This window comes from Puntigrus tetrazona, chromosome 12 (assembly GCF_018831695.1).
Source record: "Puntigrus tetrazona isolate hp1 chromosome 12, ASM1883169v1, whole genome shotgun sequence".
NCBI classification, from domain to species: Eukaryota; Metazoa; Chordata; class Actinopteri; order Cypriniformes; family Cyprinidae; genus Puntigrus; species Puntigrus tetrazona.
In genome coordinates, this window is record NC_056710.1 from 7718311 (window position 1) to 7737241 (window position 18931).

The 18931-nt window shown below is 36.4% G+C and overlaps 1 protein-coding gene across 2 annotated transcripts; it reads right to left on the reverse strand.

Annotated features, from left to right (window-relative positions):
* Positions 1-2076: 2076 nt before the first annotated feature.
* Positions 2077-16935, reverse strand: ptenb (phosphatase and tensin homolog B). Of its 2 annotated transcripts, XM_043253669.1 has the most exons (10): positions 16246-16935; positions 13045-13129; positions 10965-11009; positions 10316-10359; positions 9972-10210; positions 8946-9087; positions 7528-7596; positions 7001-7167; positions 6011-6232; positions 2077-5887 (listed from the first exon to the last, which is right to left on the reverse strand). In XM_043253669.1, exons 1-10 carry the CDS (start codon positions 16322-16324, stop codon positions 5711-5713), a joined length of 1269 nt encoding a protein of 422 aa, XP_043109604.1. In that variant the 5' UTR covers positions 16325-16935; the 3' UTR covers positions 2077-5710. The 2 variants fall into 2 exon arrangements, with proteins under 2 accessions (XP_043109604.1, XP_043109605.1); XM_043253670.1 differs by lacking the exon at positions 7528-7596.
* Positions 16936-18931: the final 1996 nt, after the last annotated feature.

Sequence of the window (18931 nt, forward strand, 5' to 3'; positions counted from 1 at the left end):
GGGTCACTGCCGTCTCCCCTCATCAGCCACAGGACAAAGCAGACTATATTACACAACATGGCCACAAATTTGATCCCATTCCTTTTTTTTTTCTTTCAAGCATTAAAGGCACAAATGTTACTTTGTTAGATAATTATTTGATGTGATAGAACAAAATCTGTTATTTAACCCTGAATTAACATTAATAGTTATGTTTTAACCATGTCCTCTTTCACACACACACACATATCTATATATATTTATATATGCAACATATTTTATGAAAGCAAAAATGAATAAAAAAAATTGGCAAACAACAAAAAATACTGAAAAGTATTTTCATTATAGTCTAGAGTGAGAGAGTTGAGGGTTGTATTTGTTATATAGGTTGCACTTTATTTTCATATTTCACTTTAAACACTTTACTAGCTATAACTTTGCAAGTACATGTCTGTTAACTCACAAAGTAGAGTTAGGTTAGGTTTAGTAGAATAAGTTAGTATGTTGTTGTGGACCTATTAAAATAGTGTTAGCAGATATTAAGCAGGAAGTCAGGAAATAAAGTGTTACCATTATATATTATATTATCATTATAAAAACTGTATTTGCTAATGGAGTAAGTTGTGTACAGTAACAATGTTATGCAGGCCTATATCTAGCAATTCATTTGAGTCACGCGTGTTCTAGACAGGCCGAAGATCTCTCATTAAAAAATTTAAAGGGGATTCTCTATTAAATTACGTTTAACGCAGTGCTCATTCTCAGCCTCAAGAAAGGCAAACCTGATGAAAACAAACCCCGACTCGAAAGCTTGAATAATAACATCCTAAATTCAAATGATTACTTCTTAAGGGGTTGTCACGCCGCATTCATTTCAAACAGCAGACACAAGCTCCATCAAAGATCAGCGGTGAAGACGACAAGCTCATCAGTCTGTACATTAAACCAATTTCTCCTGGAAATTAGCGAGATCCGTGCACACAGGTTATGCAAGCAGCGTCTGCGCGGGCTCCTGCAGGTCCGACAGTGAGGCCTTTATTTATAGATAACAGGGTAGAAGGGTAAATCAGAGGTCATTAACATTAACAGATCTCCATTCAGGCTCCAGACACAAAGTGTGGTTTGAGGTTTTAACTTGGATCCCTTTTTAAACCTAATAGAGATATATTTAAAACGAAAGTTTATTTTCTGGGCACAAAGATGTATCCCATACGGCAGTTTATTTACAGAAGGTTATAAATATTTCTTCATTCTGTTGAGAAAATCTAAATAGTCCCCAAGAGCAGTTTTAGAGAAGTTAAAGAGAAAGAGAGAGAGAGAGAAGACAGAACTACATTCGTTTTCCTGAGTTTTTTCTCAGCTGACATGAAAAGCACCTTCAGCATGAGACTGAAGTCATGAGTTCAGCCAGAACTAGAGCTGTAATGGGCAGCTGGCAACAAAAACCATGAGGCCTACTCAAGTAAAACAGTCATCACACTAATGCATTTGGCCAGAAAAAGCAAGACTAGATTACCCAATAGAATTTTCATACAAGTGAGATAATCATTTCATTGCAGTAACAAGTATACATGCACTTGAGTGAAAACTGATGATTTGTGGTTATGAATATGAACATTACAGCTTCAGTTTACGTCTCCTTGAAGAAATATTCCAAGTTCAATATTCAGTTGACAGGAATTGTTAACCATTTTCATTTTCTTAAAGCATTTTCAGAAACAACTTTTTTTTTTCTTTCCAAAAATCATGTATTTCTTGTGTTAGCTGTATTTTTCGCCTAAAGAAAATAAGTTTGACTAATTGAACTGCAAAAAATTGATTTTTGAAAAGTTAAGAGTTGTCCATTTCTGCAAATAAACTCTTAAAAAAAAAATGTGTGTGTGTGGCCAACTTGTATGTGTATTAAAAAAAACAAAACAAAACAAAAAAAAAAACCTTTATGCAATATGCTAATTTGAACAATACACTGCAAATTCTCTAACATTTTTGTGGTAATTAACAAATGCTAAAAAAAAAAAAAAAAAAAAAAAAACCTCCAATGCCATCGGACTACGAATTCAGATCGACGAATACCGACAGCTGTCAAAAACGACAAACTGACAAGAATGAGACTTTATTGGATTTATGTGGAGTTTATAACACTAAGATAAAGGGCAGTTTACACGTACAATTACAAACAAACATGTGATTTGTATGAGCAACATGATTACCTGTACAATATTTCATACATGGTTGGTTTGTGTATTCTCAGTGCATAGGCATTACACACAGAGCAACTGTTGCACAGCACAATAGTATCTGAACAGGCTGAAACGGAGTAAGGCTGTTTTCTTAAGAGACTGAAAATACGTTTACATTACGTGAACGTAAAAACCCTCTGTGGAGAAGAATGATTTCTAATGGAGCATGGCCGAAGTCCAAAGGGCCCCCTGCTGCAAGTCTAGCCGGACGATTTAGTGCACAGTACCACCCTATCTATCCTTCCAACCGCCCGCATGCATGACACGACGTCCTACGACAGTTTTTAAAGCAAGTACGTTTTCTTTAACTGTAAACGAGAGGCACTTTGTGGCAACCACAGGCATCATAACAACATATTGCACAAATCAGCTAAGAAAGAGTGACGTGAAACACACTGGCACCTTTGAAGACATTTCGTTTTTCATTAAAGCTGAAAATTAATTTTTCATGCTGCCTGTGAGCTCCACACACCCGTGCCACGTCTGAGGGTCTGCGTATAAAGGTACTGTGGCTAAATTGTCAAAATGTCAAGGGATGTGTCTCGTTGCAGAGACGATCCGAGGTTTAAAAGGATATTTCACCTAGACACAAACATTCATCATTTACTCACCCTAGTTCATATATATAATCATAACTACTACAAAATGGCACATAACTAAAGTATAATTAAACAAGTAAACTTAAAATCAAAGTATAAAGACTGAAATAGTATTTCCTTGTCATATATACTCCATTTCTTCATTATTATTAATGGTGGAACCCAACCGATACAAACAGCTGAAACATTCTTCAAAATATCTTTTGTTCATGCGGGTTTGGAAAGACACGAGGGTGAGTAAATGACGACAACATCTGGGTGAACTATCCTTTTAAATTCAAGTTCATCATGTGATACTCTCCAGTAGAGATACACATTAAACTGCTAAACATTTAAAAACACATCAGCGTACATTTAGAGGGACTATGGGAAATACCTGTAGAGGGTCATTGCCAGAATGTGAACGAATACTTTCATAAATAGTCGCTTTATTCATTTTTTTTTTTTTTTTCTATTTTATGCTTTCTTAAAAAAAAAAAAAAAAAAATTCAGTCAATAAAAACATTTGATTCTATTGGGATGCACAGAGACAATATTAACGTATTTTCATTTCACCTCTACTCTATTTTTGATTGCTGTAAAGCATTTCCAGAAAAAAAACAAAAATAAAAATTAAAAAAAAATACTGTGGACCGCTGACTGAAACCCTGCAAAGACCTGTAACAGTGCAAATGTCTAGTACAATATGTTGCTCTATTATAGTAGCTTTAAATAAGTCAGTGCTTGGGCAGAATGGTAGGTATCAAAGCAGTAGAAGAGTAAGCATTGTCAACTTCAAGTAAGGCAAAGAATACCTCCTGTGGGCCCTGCCTCCTCCTCTGAGCACAAAAAAACAAAACCAAAAAAAAATATCTAACACAGAAATGATTAAGCTTAATTTTGGCAGGTTTTCAGTGATGTGATAAAATGTAAACAAAATGAGAATCCTTGATAGGCTTGCTTTTATTCCTGGATTGGTTAGTGTACAATCTCATAAAGGAAGGCCCAGTCTCCTCCTCATATCAGGGAAACGTATTCTTTCTCTAAAGGAAGGCGAGATGTACGGTGTGCAGTGGGCTGGTGAGAAGAGTGAAGCCTGAACGTTAACAGTACGAGAAAGGCAGCTTACTCACTACCCTTAGTGAAGATTCTTGCCCAAGAGACTGAGAGAGGGGTTTTTTTTTGTTTGTTTTTTTTTGTTTTTTTTTTGGTCTGGCCACATCAGCCAGATGTTAAAAAAAGATTTGGCATGCTTAAAAGAAAATTATACATTTAAATATTCTCATATATAGGGCTTTAATATTTCTGAAGCAAGCACAAGACTGTAAAATCCGTAGCTGCACTATGCTCATTCCAAAGGGAATGAGGCCTGTTCAAGAATAAGAAAAAAAAAAAAAAAAAAAAAAAAAAGGAGGACTAGCTAGTGAGGGACATCAAATTGTTAGAAACTAACAACGCACCTCAGTGTTTTAATGCTTGCACCATGAGGTTCTTTGCTCCAAAATGACTGTACTATACATTGAGAGTTTAGTTTAGCAAGCACCATTGCTGGATAAATGATCCAGATTTCATTAGATCATGCACGATAAGGCTACAAACATGTTATAGGGAGCCAAAAATCTGATGTCTGACACAGCCAGGAAGAAAGAAAAAAATAAAATGTAAACGCTGTTGAAATCTACTCAAAACTTGCATCCAAGGTTGATACATTCAGAAAAGGGCTTCTCCATGTTGACATGCATTACACGAGATGCTGTACACCATCAAACCCACGGCCACAGAGCCCTCAAAGCAAGCTTGATCCGTATCCCACAACGTAATGAAGAGGAATTTTAGGAGTGACGCTACATTGAGCTCAAAGCATGACCCTTTAAAAAGTGAACCAGAAAACAAACCATCGATGAGAGCCAAATTAAACGAGTGCCAATTTTGAAAAGGAAACTTGTAAATTATGTAAATTAAGTAGCACTGTATGTCTGATTAACATCCCATCTGCAGAAGAAAGAGTGATGGCAATTTCTTCTTCCCAAATACGATTGTAAATGACTTTAGAAACTTTTTTTTTTTTTTTTTTTTAGAAAAACCATTGTATACTATTTATTTAACAACATGGAAACTGATTTCAATAACATGCACACCTTCGATCAACATTATTGCAACGCTGGTTTCCCTGTTGTGTTTTATGAATATTTGCTTTAAAATAATAATAATAATAATAATAATAATACATGGTGGAGCTATATGTTGTGTTTTCTGCCAAGGTGTCATGTAGTTTAGTTTAGTAGATTCATTACCACTTTCATTCTAGTAGTAATAATGATGAAAGCAGACAAGAAAAAAAAAAAAAAAAAAATGGCAAGAGACGCAGTTTCCACTGCACAGCAGAGCCCGACTGACACGTGGCGGCCTTCCAGCAGCATGAGAAGCGTTTCACAGTAGGTAGGACAGACTAGAGAAGGACAGAGATGGGGGCATGAATGTTGATTAAAGCACTGGCCTAAGTTTAACAGGTTGATGGAACAGCGGATTTCAAACTCCACTTGATCTCTCCCACAAACGATCTCCCATTCTGACTGGGTTTCCTTTCTCGTGTTACGTCACGAACATATATTTACATAATAGCTACTGACGCTGTTTTCCACGGAACATCGGTGTTGATACTTCATGGAACAGGATGTATGAACAAAAGAAAAATTGGTCAGCATTTTTGTCCCTACAACTGGTGGCATTCATATGACGTGTGTCCTAATTGGGGGTGGGGAGGGGGTTAGGGAAAAAAAAAAAAAAGAACAAAAAAAAAAAAAAAAAAAAAAAAGAGTGGAAAAAAAGTACTTGCTTTCAGTTCATATTCAAGTTTTCTCCTTTATACAACTCTATTACGTATGGTTTCTTTTTTCTTCCCATAAAAATATTTCAAACTTTAGTAATCTGTTCTTCATCATACTGTTCATTTTCAGGGTCCGAGTCTGTTGTGTCCGAATACCGGTAATGGTCCGGTTCGTTATCGCTAACATCCGGTGTTACAGATGTAGAAGTGCTGGCCTCCGAGTTGGATGGTTCCTCCACTGGTTTTGTAAAGTACAGCTTCACCTAATGGGGAAATATAAGGCACATTTTAGCCTCTGAACATTAAATCTTTGGATGAGCCTACCACCAGTTTAACACCTTAATGAACAGCAGACGGTAGGTGATGAGCAAAAGTGCTTAACACACCTTGAAGTTTGGAGAGAAGTATCTGTTGGCTTTATCCTTATTGGCTTTATCCAAGTTGTTCTTGGTTAAAGTCAGGATTAGATAATCCTTGTCATTCTCTCCCCGTTCCGTGGTTTGGATCCCGTCCAGTTCCTTCACTAAACCTCCGTTTTCAACCTTCTCAGAGCTCTCCTCTGGTCCAGGAATGAAGAAGGTGTTCACCCAGAAGTGAAACATCTTATCCTGGTTAACAAAACAAATCATGGTGTAAAAATAGGGCTCAATTCGCAACTTACGTTTTTATTTGATACACATTATATCCACACATTCAAAATACACATTATTTTAAAGTGGCGTTAGAAAGAATTCATAATGTTCCTTTTATAATAGCCTTATAATCCACACGGGACAGTTTAGAGTTGAGTTTACAATGATAGAAATTGAGATTTGCCTTGTAGCATCTGTTCTGACATGAGACTTAAAGACATAATTAATCCCTTTCATTAGAGTATTTAAGTCAATATATAATTGAAAAAAAAAAAATACTATATACACATTACAATCAATAAATAAAAATAAATAAAATATTATTGTGACATATCATTACTCCAGCTACTATACAAAAAAAGATTTTCATACCCAACCTTATTAGAAACCAATTTGGTGTTTATGCCAGACTTATGAATAATCTTATCTTTTGCTTTAATCAAGTCAAGTTGAAAATAAACTCATTTTATTACAATACATTTTAAGTATGTTACTTGTATTTTTTGTTTTAAAGAATATTATGCAATTTTAAGCATAATAAGCACTACATTGTGATCTACACTGATAGCGTGACAAATTATTTATACTGTGATAAGAGTTTTACCACAAAATTCCACCCATAAAAAAGGTACAATTGAATCTTGATCACCACCCTTAACTAACATTACGTTTACTACTACGCAGCCATAAATCAAAGCAATAATGATCTGCAAGAGCAGATGGGCCATTTGGGAACTGACATACCTTTTTCATCATCTTGTTCTGCTTGTGGAAGAACTCCACCTTGATGTCTCCACACACAGGCAGTGGCTGCGGAAAGTCAAAGTACATGTACTTCTCCTCTCGCCTTGTGTGCGCTGGGTTAGACGTGTGGATTTTCACCTTCAGCTGGTACACCACAAACTGAGGATCTGCAAAATAAAGCAACGTGTAATTGCTCTACCAGCCTTGTGCGGCAAACAAAATGTGATCTTATGCATACGTGTTAACATAAAACAGAAGAAAAGCATAGAGGAAAACAACAGGATAGAAACAGCAGAAATATTGATACAGAAAAGACAAAATAACAGTGGCACACTAAGGGCCCTATTCTGAGAACAGCTGACCCTGGACCACGCTTCCCATCTCCCTCAGATAAGGCATTACAAACGTCCACCCAAAAGTGGCGCTAGGGGCTTTTACTTGAACATGGCAAACACATTTTACAGAGCAAGACTGGCTAAGCTAACAGAACTGAAAATGAGAAACATTTTAGAAAAAGCTGATGTTACCCCAATGCCAATTGGTTTTTCTGAACCCATGCGGAATCTGCTCACTCTTGCTTTTTACAGCAGAATCCCCTTGGAGAAAAAGAAGGAGATTAAAGACTGTCCAGTGGCCTGGCCAGAGCAAGAGCAAGAGAGGGCACTACGAGGGGAAGAAACGTTTAAACAGAGCTAAAACACAACACACACTCATGCAACACACAGAGCTAGACTGGGCTGAACTCAAATTTTAACAGCCATCAAAGACACTATGAAGGAAACCATAAGTGTAACACCACTGGGAAGCCCTTCTGCCGTGAGGTACACTCTTACTAAAAAAACAAAAAAACACCACCACATAACAGACGTAAACATACAAGTACAAAAATAAAACATAATGGAGGATAAAGTTTAGATTTCACACAGCAGGTTTTCTAAAGCATTATGAATGATCCAGTCCAGAAGCTGTGGACCGTGTAGAGCAGGCTTGGTCAGTGTCACCAAGAGTGTGTTCAGAATAGGGCCCGGAGGAGATACACTCAGAGACAGAGAGACACGGATGCTACAGCGCCACTGGACAAACTCGCACTCCAGGTAAAGAATCAGCCTGGAAAATCTTTACACATTCCCGCCACTTTTCTTTGAAGACATGAAGACTAAGTGGCTAAAGCACATATAATATGGAAGTACATCAGGTCTATCTGGATAAAAACTAAACATCTAAGTGCATAGAAATAGACAGGTTTGAATCTGTAGAGAAGAATTTACAGCAGCTGAAGCAAAAAGGAAGGCCACGAGCAGGCTTGAACACTGCGTGTGAAAGCAGCCTCAACACAGCAACGATGAAGAAGTGTGGAGGGATTTCCAGTTACAGATACCCTGTGTACACCTGGTATTAATGTCTGCTGGTAAAACACACATTTAAGCGGAGGACAAAATCTTTGACTAAAATCACAATGAACGGTAAGGCTACTTTACACAGGATGTACAACTAACGGTCTTCAACATCCAAATCAGCAAATTTTAGAACGATTTCTGAAGTATCATGTTACACTAAAGTAAGTTTTAGTGGGTGTGATTTACCATGTGCATTTCACTGAAACGGACCCAGACCTTTGTGACCGACACATCCTATGTTAAACTGCCAGCAGTTAGAAATGCATGTGCATGTGTTGCATTTGCACGGTAAATAATAATTCTTCCCAGAGCCTTCAACCACGAATCAACTTTGAAATATTGCCTGGGTTTGCACGTTTTAAAAGAAAATAACGCCCAATCACAAAAATTTTGAGAAGTCACATGCAAGATACAAATAATACCAGGTGTAAACACCAATATGTCTTGTCTGAGCGCATGATATTGAACAGGCTGAAACAATCCAAATACAATACAAAGGCTAAACAAATGTCAGAAAGAATAAAAAGAGATTTAAAGAGTTCACTTACTGCAGGTCCCTCCACTGAACATAGGCACGGTCTCAAACACCATCTTGTGAAACAGCAAGGCCACTGGTTTGTACTCCAGCTCATTCTTCAGAAGGTAGCTATAGTAGTACACATATCTCCTCTGACTAGGAATAGTCACTCCCTGTGAAACAGCAAAACGTGCAGTGTTAATGCAAACGTCCCCATCCTCAGCCTCAACAGCACAAGGCATTTGCATCATACTTCTGCAAAAGGGTGCAGCAGCTGAGTCCCTGAAGTAACAAAAAAAAATAAAAAATCCCACCCTTTACTCCAAAAGAGAACAGATTTTTAGCAACTACTTACAAACCTTTAAAAATGATCTACAAGGTTGTTAATATATGTTACATGCTTTTGTTGATACCATCAGCCCACATTATTCTAAATTAATTTTTTTAGTAATCATTTAACAGAATTCCCGGTTTAAACTAACTACATGAGCCATGATAATGCCAAGAAATCTTTCAACCAATCAGAGAACAAAAACACGAAAACTGTGCCCAAGGGCTACATAGCACCCACCCACACATAAAGCACAGCAAAAGACGTAATAGTCTCTTTAAACTCTTTAAAAGTAATAACAGTTTTAAATACAAATAAAGATTATATATAGATTTTTAAAGATGTTGATTTAAAGAAACAATATTATATACGTTTCCATCAAGTTTAATATCATTAGGTCATTTGCAATGCTTCACACGACTGCAGTTCTCAGTTATCTTGTACCTTTGACTTTTTCATATTAAAATACTGGTTTTGCATCAAATATATGTTTTTAAGGTTTTGATTCATCTCCTAACTGGTTGGTTTGATTAACTTTCTTAATTCACTAATTGAAAAATACTTCTGGAACAAAGGTCACTGAATGGATGGGCACCGGTGAAAAGAAAAGAGAGAAGAAAACTCAAGAGGGAAATCAGTGGGTTTTTATCTGCCAGGACATGGCAGGTTTGAAACACATTTGATTATAATGAGAAAAAAAAAACAAGGCAAAAACAAATACATCACCTTCTTGTCTCTGGTTCTAACTTCACCATAGAAGTCCAGAGCCTCTTGTGCTTTTTTGAATCTGCCTCGGTGTAACAAGTATGCACATATCATGACACCCGTACGTCCCTTTCCAGCTTTGCAGTGAATGGCAGCCACATGATTGTCATTTTCACTGAGCCACTTGTCCAGATCTTCACAGAAAGGTTTAATAAGTTCTAGCTGAGGAGGATTGTGATCCTCAAACGGATACTGTGCAACTGCAAGAAAAATAAAAAATAAAAAGTTCATCGAGCCCTTCGTTATTAACACACATTTACAAAAACATATGTGAATGGAAGATTAATGAAATCCAAGTATCATACCTCTGCAGTTAAATTTGGCAGTATCATAATGTCTTTCCGCACATCTAAACAACACAAAGAAACTGGTAAGTATAGATGTTCAATGTTTCATATCTTCTAAGAACTTTGCATCAACGCCAAAACAAACAGAACATTCAAATCTTAAAGGAACAGTTCACTCAAAAATGAAAATTCTGTCATCATTGACTCACCCTTAAGTAGTTTCAAACTTGTATGAATTTCTTTGTTCTGCTACACACAAAGAAAGATATTTTGAAGAAGTAATTTGTAACCAGGCTGTTTTGGGTCACCATTGACATACATAGTATTTCCTACTATGGAAGTCAATAGTGACTCAAAACAGCCTGGTTACAAAGTTTCTTCAAAATATCTTCCTGTGTTCAGATATAAAAAAATTATACAGGTTTGGAGTTACTTGAGGGCGAGTCAGTGATAACAGAATTTTCATTTCATTTCTTTCATTTATCCCTTTAATAACAGACCTGTGTGTAGTGACAATGCCCTCCATTCAAAATGATCTAAAAGCTTGTTTTTCTTTAATGTTCAATTGAACATGATTGCAGCTTTTCTACTTTTAACAGCAAATTGGGGGAAATGTTCTAACAGTAAAAGCATTTTACAGAACTGAAGTTGTTTGAAACCCACTTACAGATTATATATCTTGTAATGATTTTTATGCTTTGAATCCAGGAATCTGCAGAAAGAGGACAACAATTACTTTCCCAGTCAATCACGGTTGGTAAAGGATGAGTTCACATAATGAAAATCCTACAATTTTTGCTTAGCTTTAAAACACAAAGAGATTTCAGTCACTGCATTGAAAATCACTCCACATTTGTAATGCTTCAAGAAGTTCATAAAGACATTATAACATTATGCACTATAATAGATAAGTTCAATCCAAGCTTACATATACATACATATAGTCTACATATGTTATTTACACTATTTTCTTAGAGATGGAAGCTTTTTACACTAAGTGCTAACAAGAAGAAATTCTATTTGCACTGTTAAAAAAAGCAGGATTTTCTGCTATTTTCTATTCAATGCAAATAGTATTATAGTACATTGTAAAACAGCATGCAATAACCGAGTGCATTTTATACATTTTAAATTATTAAATGGACGTCACCTTACTGGCATAGAAAAGTGCTCCCTACACCCACCCTAACCTATACTTAGGGTATGATTATTTAATTCATTTTTATTGAAAATAAATGCCTTTACACTGTGATGTGAAATTACAAAAAGGAAAGAAAAGTTACACTTAGTGTAAATAGACACTCTGTACTGAATATGCTAAACGGAAGCAAGAACTTTTTTTGTTTCTTCCACTTTTATTCCATATTTGATGAGCATTTTTCACCCAACAATAATCAATGTTTGTATATAAATAAAAATCTAAATTAAATCTTTTATTACAAGAGGAAAACGAAAGTTTATAATGTCTCTTCTAGACATGTGGCGGTATTTGGTAACGCGATACATCACGAATATGTACGGTTTTGTTATCACGGGCACTTCAGAATAGCAAAAATAATTCTAAAAATTATGTTTTCAGCTCATTTTAAGAATTTCCCATTAACTGGTTAAAATGCACAACACTGCTGTGAAGACGCGTCCGCATTCTAATGTAAACAAGCAAGGACACTGTCATCAGAAGCACGTGGCGGAAAGTGAACATTCACTTTGAGTAGCAGGGGGCACTGAACAGCAGAAACACAGCAGTTGCCCTGGAAACGCCGTAAACAAAGCAAATGCGCTGCTTTCTAATTGAAATTCAAATATACATTTAGATTTTTGTATTCGCAAGGGTGTTCATCACAGCAAAAAATACTTTTAATATTTAGTAGCAATAGGCTACTTATTTAAATTTTTTTTGTCACACTTTACATTAGGGCTTCATTAATTAACAACAGTCAAGTAATTACTTAACACCCTCCTTTCCTCAACTAGTGTCAACTTGTTCAGATTGTAAAAGCAGGGCAAAAATAGCGCAATATACTCCAGGCTTAAGAGTTGTGTATTTTAACAAAGGATTAATAGCTTCTGTAGCTGTCTGTTAATTGATAATGTTAATGCATTATCTAATGATATCTTACTGTAAAGTGATACCTATTGGTCTTAATTCTTTTGCACTTTAATCTGTGTAATTCTTTTTGCTTTATACATTTTTGTGCTATACATTTATTGCACTTAAATGTTCAAATATTTTTATTATAAGAAAAAGGACCTGTTATATTGTATTACTTTCTAAAACTATAGAAGGCTAAAAAAAAAGGTTGCGTGGAAAGCTATTACATAGAGATGGTTTTATGCATTGACTAACCTGTGCACAAGGTCTTGTCGCAAAATTATATAATTATAATAATTTTACAATACAAAAATATTTGGCAAACAAAATAAGACAAAAGTATTCTTAGTCACCGTTTAATTAACTCTACGAAAAAGAACTGTCGGATCTCTGATTCAACATTCTTTTGTAAACTATTATTTAGAACATAATCTCTTAAAACACCATAGTGTTACAACAATCAGAGCAGTCATAGCTAGATTGAGCTTTAATTTAAAAGCTAATTTAAAGTGCTAGGCCTAATACTAGGTTTAGGATACACTGTGTGACAGGTCTATGGCTGCAACTATCACAAAGTCTTATTTTGCTACAATATGGGGTGAAAATGTTGAGATTTACAAACACAAATGTTAGAAAATAAAAAGCGAATACTTACCGCACCACATCATCTATGTTGTTTCTGTAGACACCCTCAAGTCTTTCAGCAGGAAAGCCCATTGCTATAATATTAGGATAAATATCTAGATAGCAGAGTTAAGGAAATCTAGACTCTTTCTAGGAAAACTGATATGGACGGGAGGAAAATAAATTATCTAACTAAATATGAACCCATTTATAAAGTCTACTGGCCACTTGCCTTAGACAAATATATAAACCAGTTAAACATAACCAAAACACAGACAATGTTGGTGAACAATGCACAGCAGCTAAATGACGCCACAAAGAGCAAGAAAACTAACAAACACCCGAGCCCCGGTTTCAGTTGAGAACTTACGCATTTCCACTAAAGCATGCTTTACTTTTTTTGTTGTGCAATGAGAGCTCAGATAACAGCATTATAGAACAGGTAATATAGAACAGATGGCTCTCGCTGTAAGAGACCAATGCATGGACCTCTAACCCAGAGGGCCACACAGGGCCACTAAATAAATCACACTGTGCCTCAGCCCAGCCTGGAATCACTTTCCGTCCTCACCTTTCCAAAACGAGTGCATCACTTCTTTCTCATGACTTACACTTTCAGTCCTTTATTATCAAAGATGATCTAATCAGACCCTGACATAGCAGATGAACTGGTGATATATATATATATAAATCATCATCATGGTAGCATACAATGATGGCCTCTGAGAGAATGCACAACACGTCTGTAATAGATGTGGTAAGCAACATCTTGTGTTCTTGGATGGTGTAGCATGTGGTTTTCACTCCTGAACTTGCAAACTTGACATTTCAGCAAAAAAAAATTTTTTTTTTAAATTCATAGCTGTATGGCTATGAGCTAAGAGATTAAAGGGTTACCATCTGAACTAGTCGGGAAAGTAGCTTTTTGCGGTTTTCACATGACAATCATAATAATTGAAATAATTTTTAAATGATGTCTTAAAGCTTAAGAAGCTAAGTGATCTGGTTGAATTCATGGTGGACATTTTATCATTAACAAAGATGCACTGCTTTCTTCTAAAAAGCTCCCTATATACACATTTCAAAGAATAAAATAGAAAAAGGAGCAAAATGCGTATCAGATATCTAGATTTCTAAAGATATGCGCACATTATTATCTAAATTTAAATCACCATGACCTCTTTGGTCATGGTGAATGTGACCATATCTCTGAAGATAAATGTCATGCATAAATATACAACTAGCTATAAATATGATGCATACCTCATTCATACTCGCTGGACATAAAAATAATTGAAGGCTTGACAAAAACTGTCCAGGGCCAGACATTACGTCGCGCATTGGTGTTTCTTTTTTGTTCGTTTTGTTTTTTTTAAATGCAGACATAAAATGATCAAACAATTTCAACAAAAACTGAAAATGCACCGGAAATAAATGTATCAAATAATAATAAAGAAAAAACAACGCCTTATTTGTTAAGAATAGTGTACATCAAGAGTAATAGCTGTGCAGATAAGTAAGGCCAGTTCCTCAATCCAGAAATACGTTAAGTCTAATTTTAGTCTTATCTTGTCTAACGTCTTAGAAGTTAAAGGAAAAAAAAATGAATCTAGTAAACGTATTTCATGATGAATTATCATGCAGGATGCATTTCGTCAAATTAAGGGTTTGTATTCTCACCAATCATTGCTGTAGATGGTGTTGCCTCATCAGTGACATAAAAAAGGGCCCGAAAGAATGAAATCATTCTCTATATTTATCCGTTCAAAACTTTTGTAAGAACAGGGAGTTCTACATTCCAGTTCAACACACTGCATGTTGCAAATGCAATGAGTGCATAGCATGATGCAATGCAATATAGTGAACCCACACACACACACACACACACACACACACACACACACACAAGCAGGCAGGGGAAAATCGACATCAATACAATCATTTCATTCATTGATTGTATTCATGTAATACACTAGACGCAGAACAAAACAGCATCCTTGTTTAGTGTAAATACACTTATTTCAAAATTCTCTACAAAACATGCACCAAGGCCTACCAGACTCCAGCTGCCATTGTTACAGCGCTACACAGAGAAATAATCGCACCCCTTCCAGCGATTTGATCCTGCCCTCTAACAGTCCTTCCGGTCCTGGTACACCTGCCTTTTTGAATACTACAGGACAGGACTGCAGCTAAACGTCGGGTTTGGTGTTAACGTTCAATATCGCGGAATTCTGCTGAAATAAAACGAGCAACCAAACCACTTATGCGTCTGCGAGGATGTAACGCACCTGACCAAAGTCGTCGCAAACCCAACAACGTCCGTACGTATAATACCCGTGCGTGAACAACGCAAACGACATTGACATATGGCACGTAACAGTGAGCAGGCATCTGTGACGTTTTAACATGTAGCTCAGCCGAGGGAGTCCTCTTTAACTGGACTGCGCGGATCTCTTCCTGCGATTACGAAAAAGGCATACTTCACATACTAAAGCGTTTCCTTTTGTACGCAAGCGTGTGAACCGACTCGTTTTGCTCAATCAAAACTACACCGAATTGGACGCGAGATCTATTTTCCGCGAGCATCTGATGCAATGGCTCTTTGTGTGACACTGCTTGTGCATTTCATCTAATCCATCGCATTATATAAGCCAGCGAGTCCTCTACGCGACGCATCTTTTGTTTTAACCCCCCCCTCCCCACCACCAAACTGCAGTTTTCGTGCGAGAAGCCTTAAATTGAAATGAACCGGTTTTGTTTGCTGGATTACAGATTAGCAGCCGATCGATGGATCAGATTACGTAAGAAGGGAAAATTACATTTTACGACCTAACTGGCGTTGCTTATATTGTAATTTGCACATGCAACTAGTCCAGAACAACTGTATAGTTAAATTGACTGCGCGTGCAGTATTTTTTTTTTTCGTCTGCTCGTTTAATTTAGTTAAATCGAGAACAGGCATGAATCTACGACCCTCACTTCGACTTCATCCGGATACAGAAACTAATAAATGTAACGTCAGATCGTGTCAAACTCCAGTCGCCGACTAGGTGCCAGTACCAATAGTTTGTGCAAAAATAAAAAAAATAAAATAAACAAACGCTTATTTCGTCTGTGTCACCGTTACATTTCTCGATTTAGAACAAGATGCAAGTCATTACCTTCACAGCAGACACTGGTTACTACACAATAGACAGAACAGGGACATTTGATTGATCAAAGAGGATACAGGTCAAGTCCAAGTCGAATCCATCTTCCTGGTATCTATATTTGTTTCGACTGACAAATTCCTTTATGATCGCAGCCATGGCTGTGACAGGAGTCTTTAAGGTTTTTAGTGTGAGTGAGAGTATTGTTGCTTTCGGACGATCGGCCAACTTAACGCTCTGCTCGTTTCGCAGTCCCCCTGCTAGCTAGAAAGGAGTCTGCTGTGGATCTCTCATCAAGGGCCTCGCTCCAAACCACCACAGGCCTGGCTTCCAAAATGCCCTCTTAAGCTCAGACGAGCCCCGGGTGAAAAGATAAGCGACGTCCCACGTTTCGAACTGCAGAATTTCTAGTGCACGACAAGTCTCTGTTCGCACCGTAGCCGCCGTGATTGAACGGAAAGACGGAGAGAGGGTCCTCTCCGTGCGCTTCCACTTCAAGAAGGGTTGTCAAAGCCCCGCTCGCGCTCAGCTCGCGCTCCGTCTAGCCACTAGCTTCAACGGCTAGCGCGCTAGCTCGTCTACCCATCCTTAAAAAAATAAAAGCCATCGAACATTGCAACAATCCGCGATGCCTAGGTTCCAACACATGAAATTAAAGGTGACAGCCTCCACCACGAAATTAAAAAGTCGATATTTAAACGTCGCGTACGAGCAGTCTCAAGTCGGGTCCTTTTCCTTCACTTCTCCTCTGTTACACTCTCATACTTCCATCATGGCTTCCCATTGAAAAAAGGGGACGTTCGGCCAGCATATTCATACGCCGTGCCAAATAGTTCCACGAATGAAGTATTTTATGAATAAACCGCTTATTTTTCTGTGTTTAGTATGTAGATACAAACATTATTATGTAAAAGCATTTAACTGTCATAACACTGGATTATAAAACACATTAATAATATTTTTTTTAGGTACAGCGAGCGAAAGAATACAGGTAGAGCACAAACGAACTACTTTTTGTTCCAGGGTCACGTGTGTACAGAAATGAGGGAAGTTTCCAATATTTTATATCAGATTTCAAATCAGTATGTTGGTATTGGACACCAGCATTCTCGTTTCATTTAAAAAAAAAAGAGAGAAATATATTGTTTTGACACATGATGACTGAAAAGAACAACATGGACAGTATATATTTTTTTCTTAAAAAAAAAAAACACTGTATACGGTAAAAAAAATATCAGAATGCGCGTAGTTACCACCCTCACCAATGCCTCTACTATCCTGCTGCAATAGAAGGCAGGAAATTGCTGAAATGCTTACGCAAGCAGAAAAGTAAGTTACTGCATAAAGGCGCAAGCACACCATTTGGTAATAAAATAATGATAGAAATTTGTATTCTATAATGTATTAATGTTACAGGCGTGTTCTGTACGTTTGCTCAAATGTGCATTTAGCCCCCAAGAACGGCACGGAGGTGGAAGGTTCTATCTGCGTTTCACATGGCAAATTTTTATTGTACAGCGCCACCTGTCAGAATAATCTAGAACGAACGTTCATGGGCCTTACGTTGACATATTCTCCATTCTCGAGTACAACCCCTTTTAAAACGTTTTTGAAAAGATCCTTTCTTTTTAAACCTTTTTAAAAAAAGAAGGAAAAGTTAGCAGTGTATATATAAAAGACAAAAGCAAATTAAACTAAGTTAAATTAAATCAAATTATTCAATAAATGTGTATAGATGTAGCAAGTTTTCCCATATGTTATTCTATGACAATCATAAGACCATATAAAAATAAACCTACTGAATGAAATAAAATAAAAATAGATACATTTTAAGTTTTATTATTTGGTCACGGATATGACATCTTATATATATATATATATATATATATATATATATATATATATATATATATATATATATATATATATATATATATATATATATAAACACACACACCACCAAATGTATAAATGTGTTCTCTGGTTATTTTTATAAGTATATGTTATTTATGATTTATTTATCCACCACTTTATATTTTTATACTTCTATCCCATTTGCCTTTGAATAATATCTTTATGTATCCTTAGCCAGGAAAGGGTAGTCGTGAGCAGAAATAGAATTTGTCGCAGATAAAGATGATCTGATTCCCAATTAATTTCTAGGCGATGTGCGTGAGTGTGTAATAGAAGAGGAGTTAATAACACATACTGTGTCATAAAATTTCATCTTGAAACCACAGAGCCCTTTATTTTATTTTCAGTTTACTTCTTTTATTGTTATGGTATGTTGTGGACAATTGAACTGTTTTCTCAGCCTATGCTTGTAACTATCTCAGAAGGTCTTTCTGTTGCAATAAAACAAAGAAATTAAACCACAGAGACCTTTTTCGAACAGGTTAGGCAGGCCTATGTGCATCTTGACACAGTAAAACAACATTTGCCTATCAAACATCTTAATCACCATCCTAGTATAGCCTAAGTGTTAAGTGACCTCTTTATTGAGGTTTTTAATTAAAGAATGATGAAATATAAAACCATGATTTAGCCTACATCGCTATCTTTACTTTCCCTAATGTAACTTAGGCTAAGTGTGTTTTTTGTTGTTGTTGTTTTCTAATGTGTATTTTTATTTAGCACCAGTTGTGGCATACAGTTTAGCACTAATTCACAATTGACACAAATCTAAATATTTGACAGGTGGTCTGTTAAATACGAGATCGAACCCAACTACTCGCGAGTTATTTTCTCCTGCCATCAGGAGGTTTG

What these genes read in the sequence shown, in the direction of transcription:
- ptenb (XM_043253669.1), bottom strand. Translation starts at nt 16,324, where the DNA reads ATGGCTGCGATCATAAAGGAATTTGTCAGTCGAAACAAATATAGATAC. An exon ending in ATTCGACTTGGACTTGACCT is followed by an intron (nt 13,130 to 16,245) that starts GTATCCTCTTTG and finishes TCTGCTATCTAG; the next exon opens with ATATTTATCCTAATATTATA. An exon ending in GTTCAGTGGAGGGACCTGCA is followed by an intron (nt 7,597 to 8,945) that starts GTAAGTGAACTC and finishes TTTTTCTCCAAG; the next exon opens with GGGATTCTGCTGTAAAAAGC.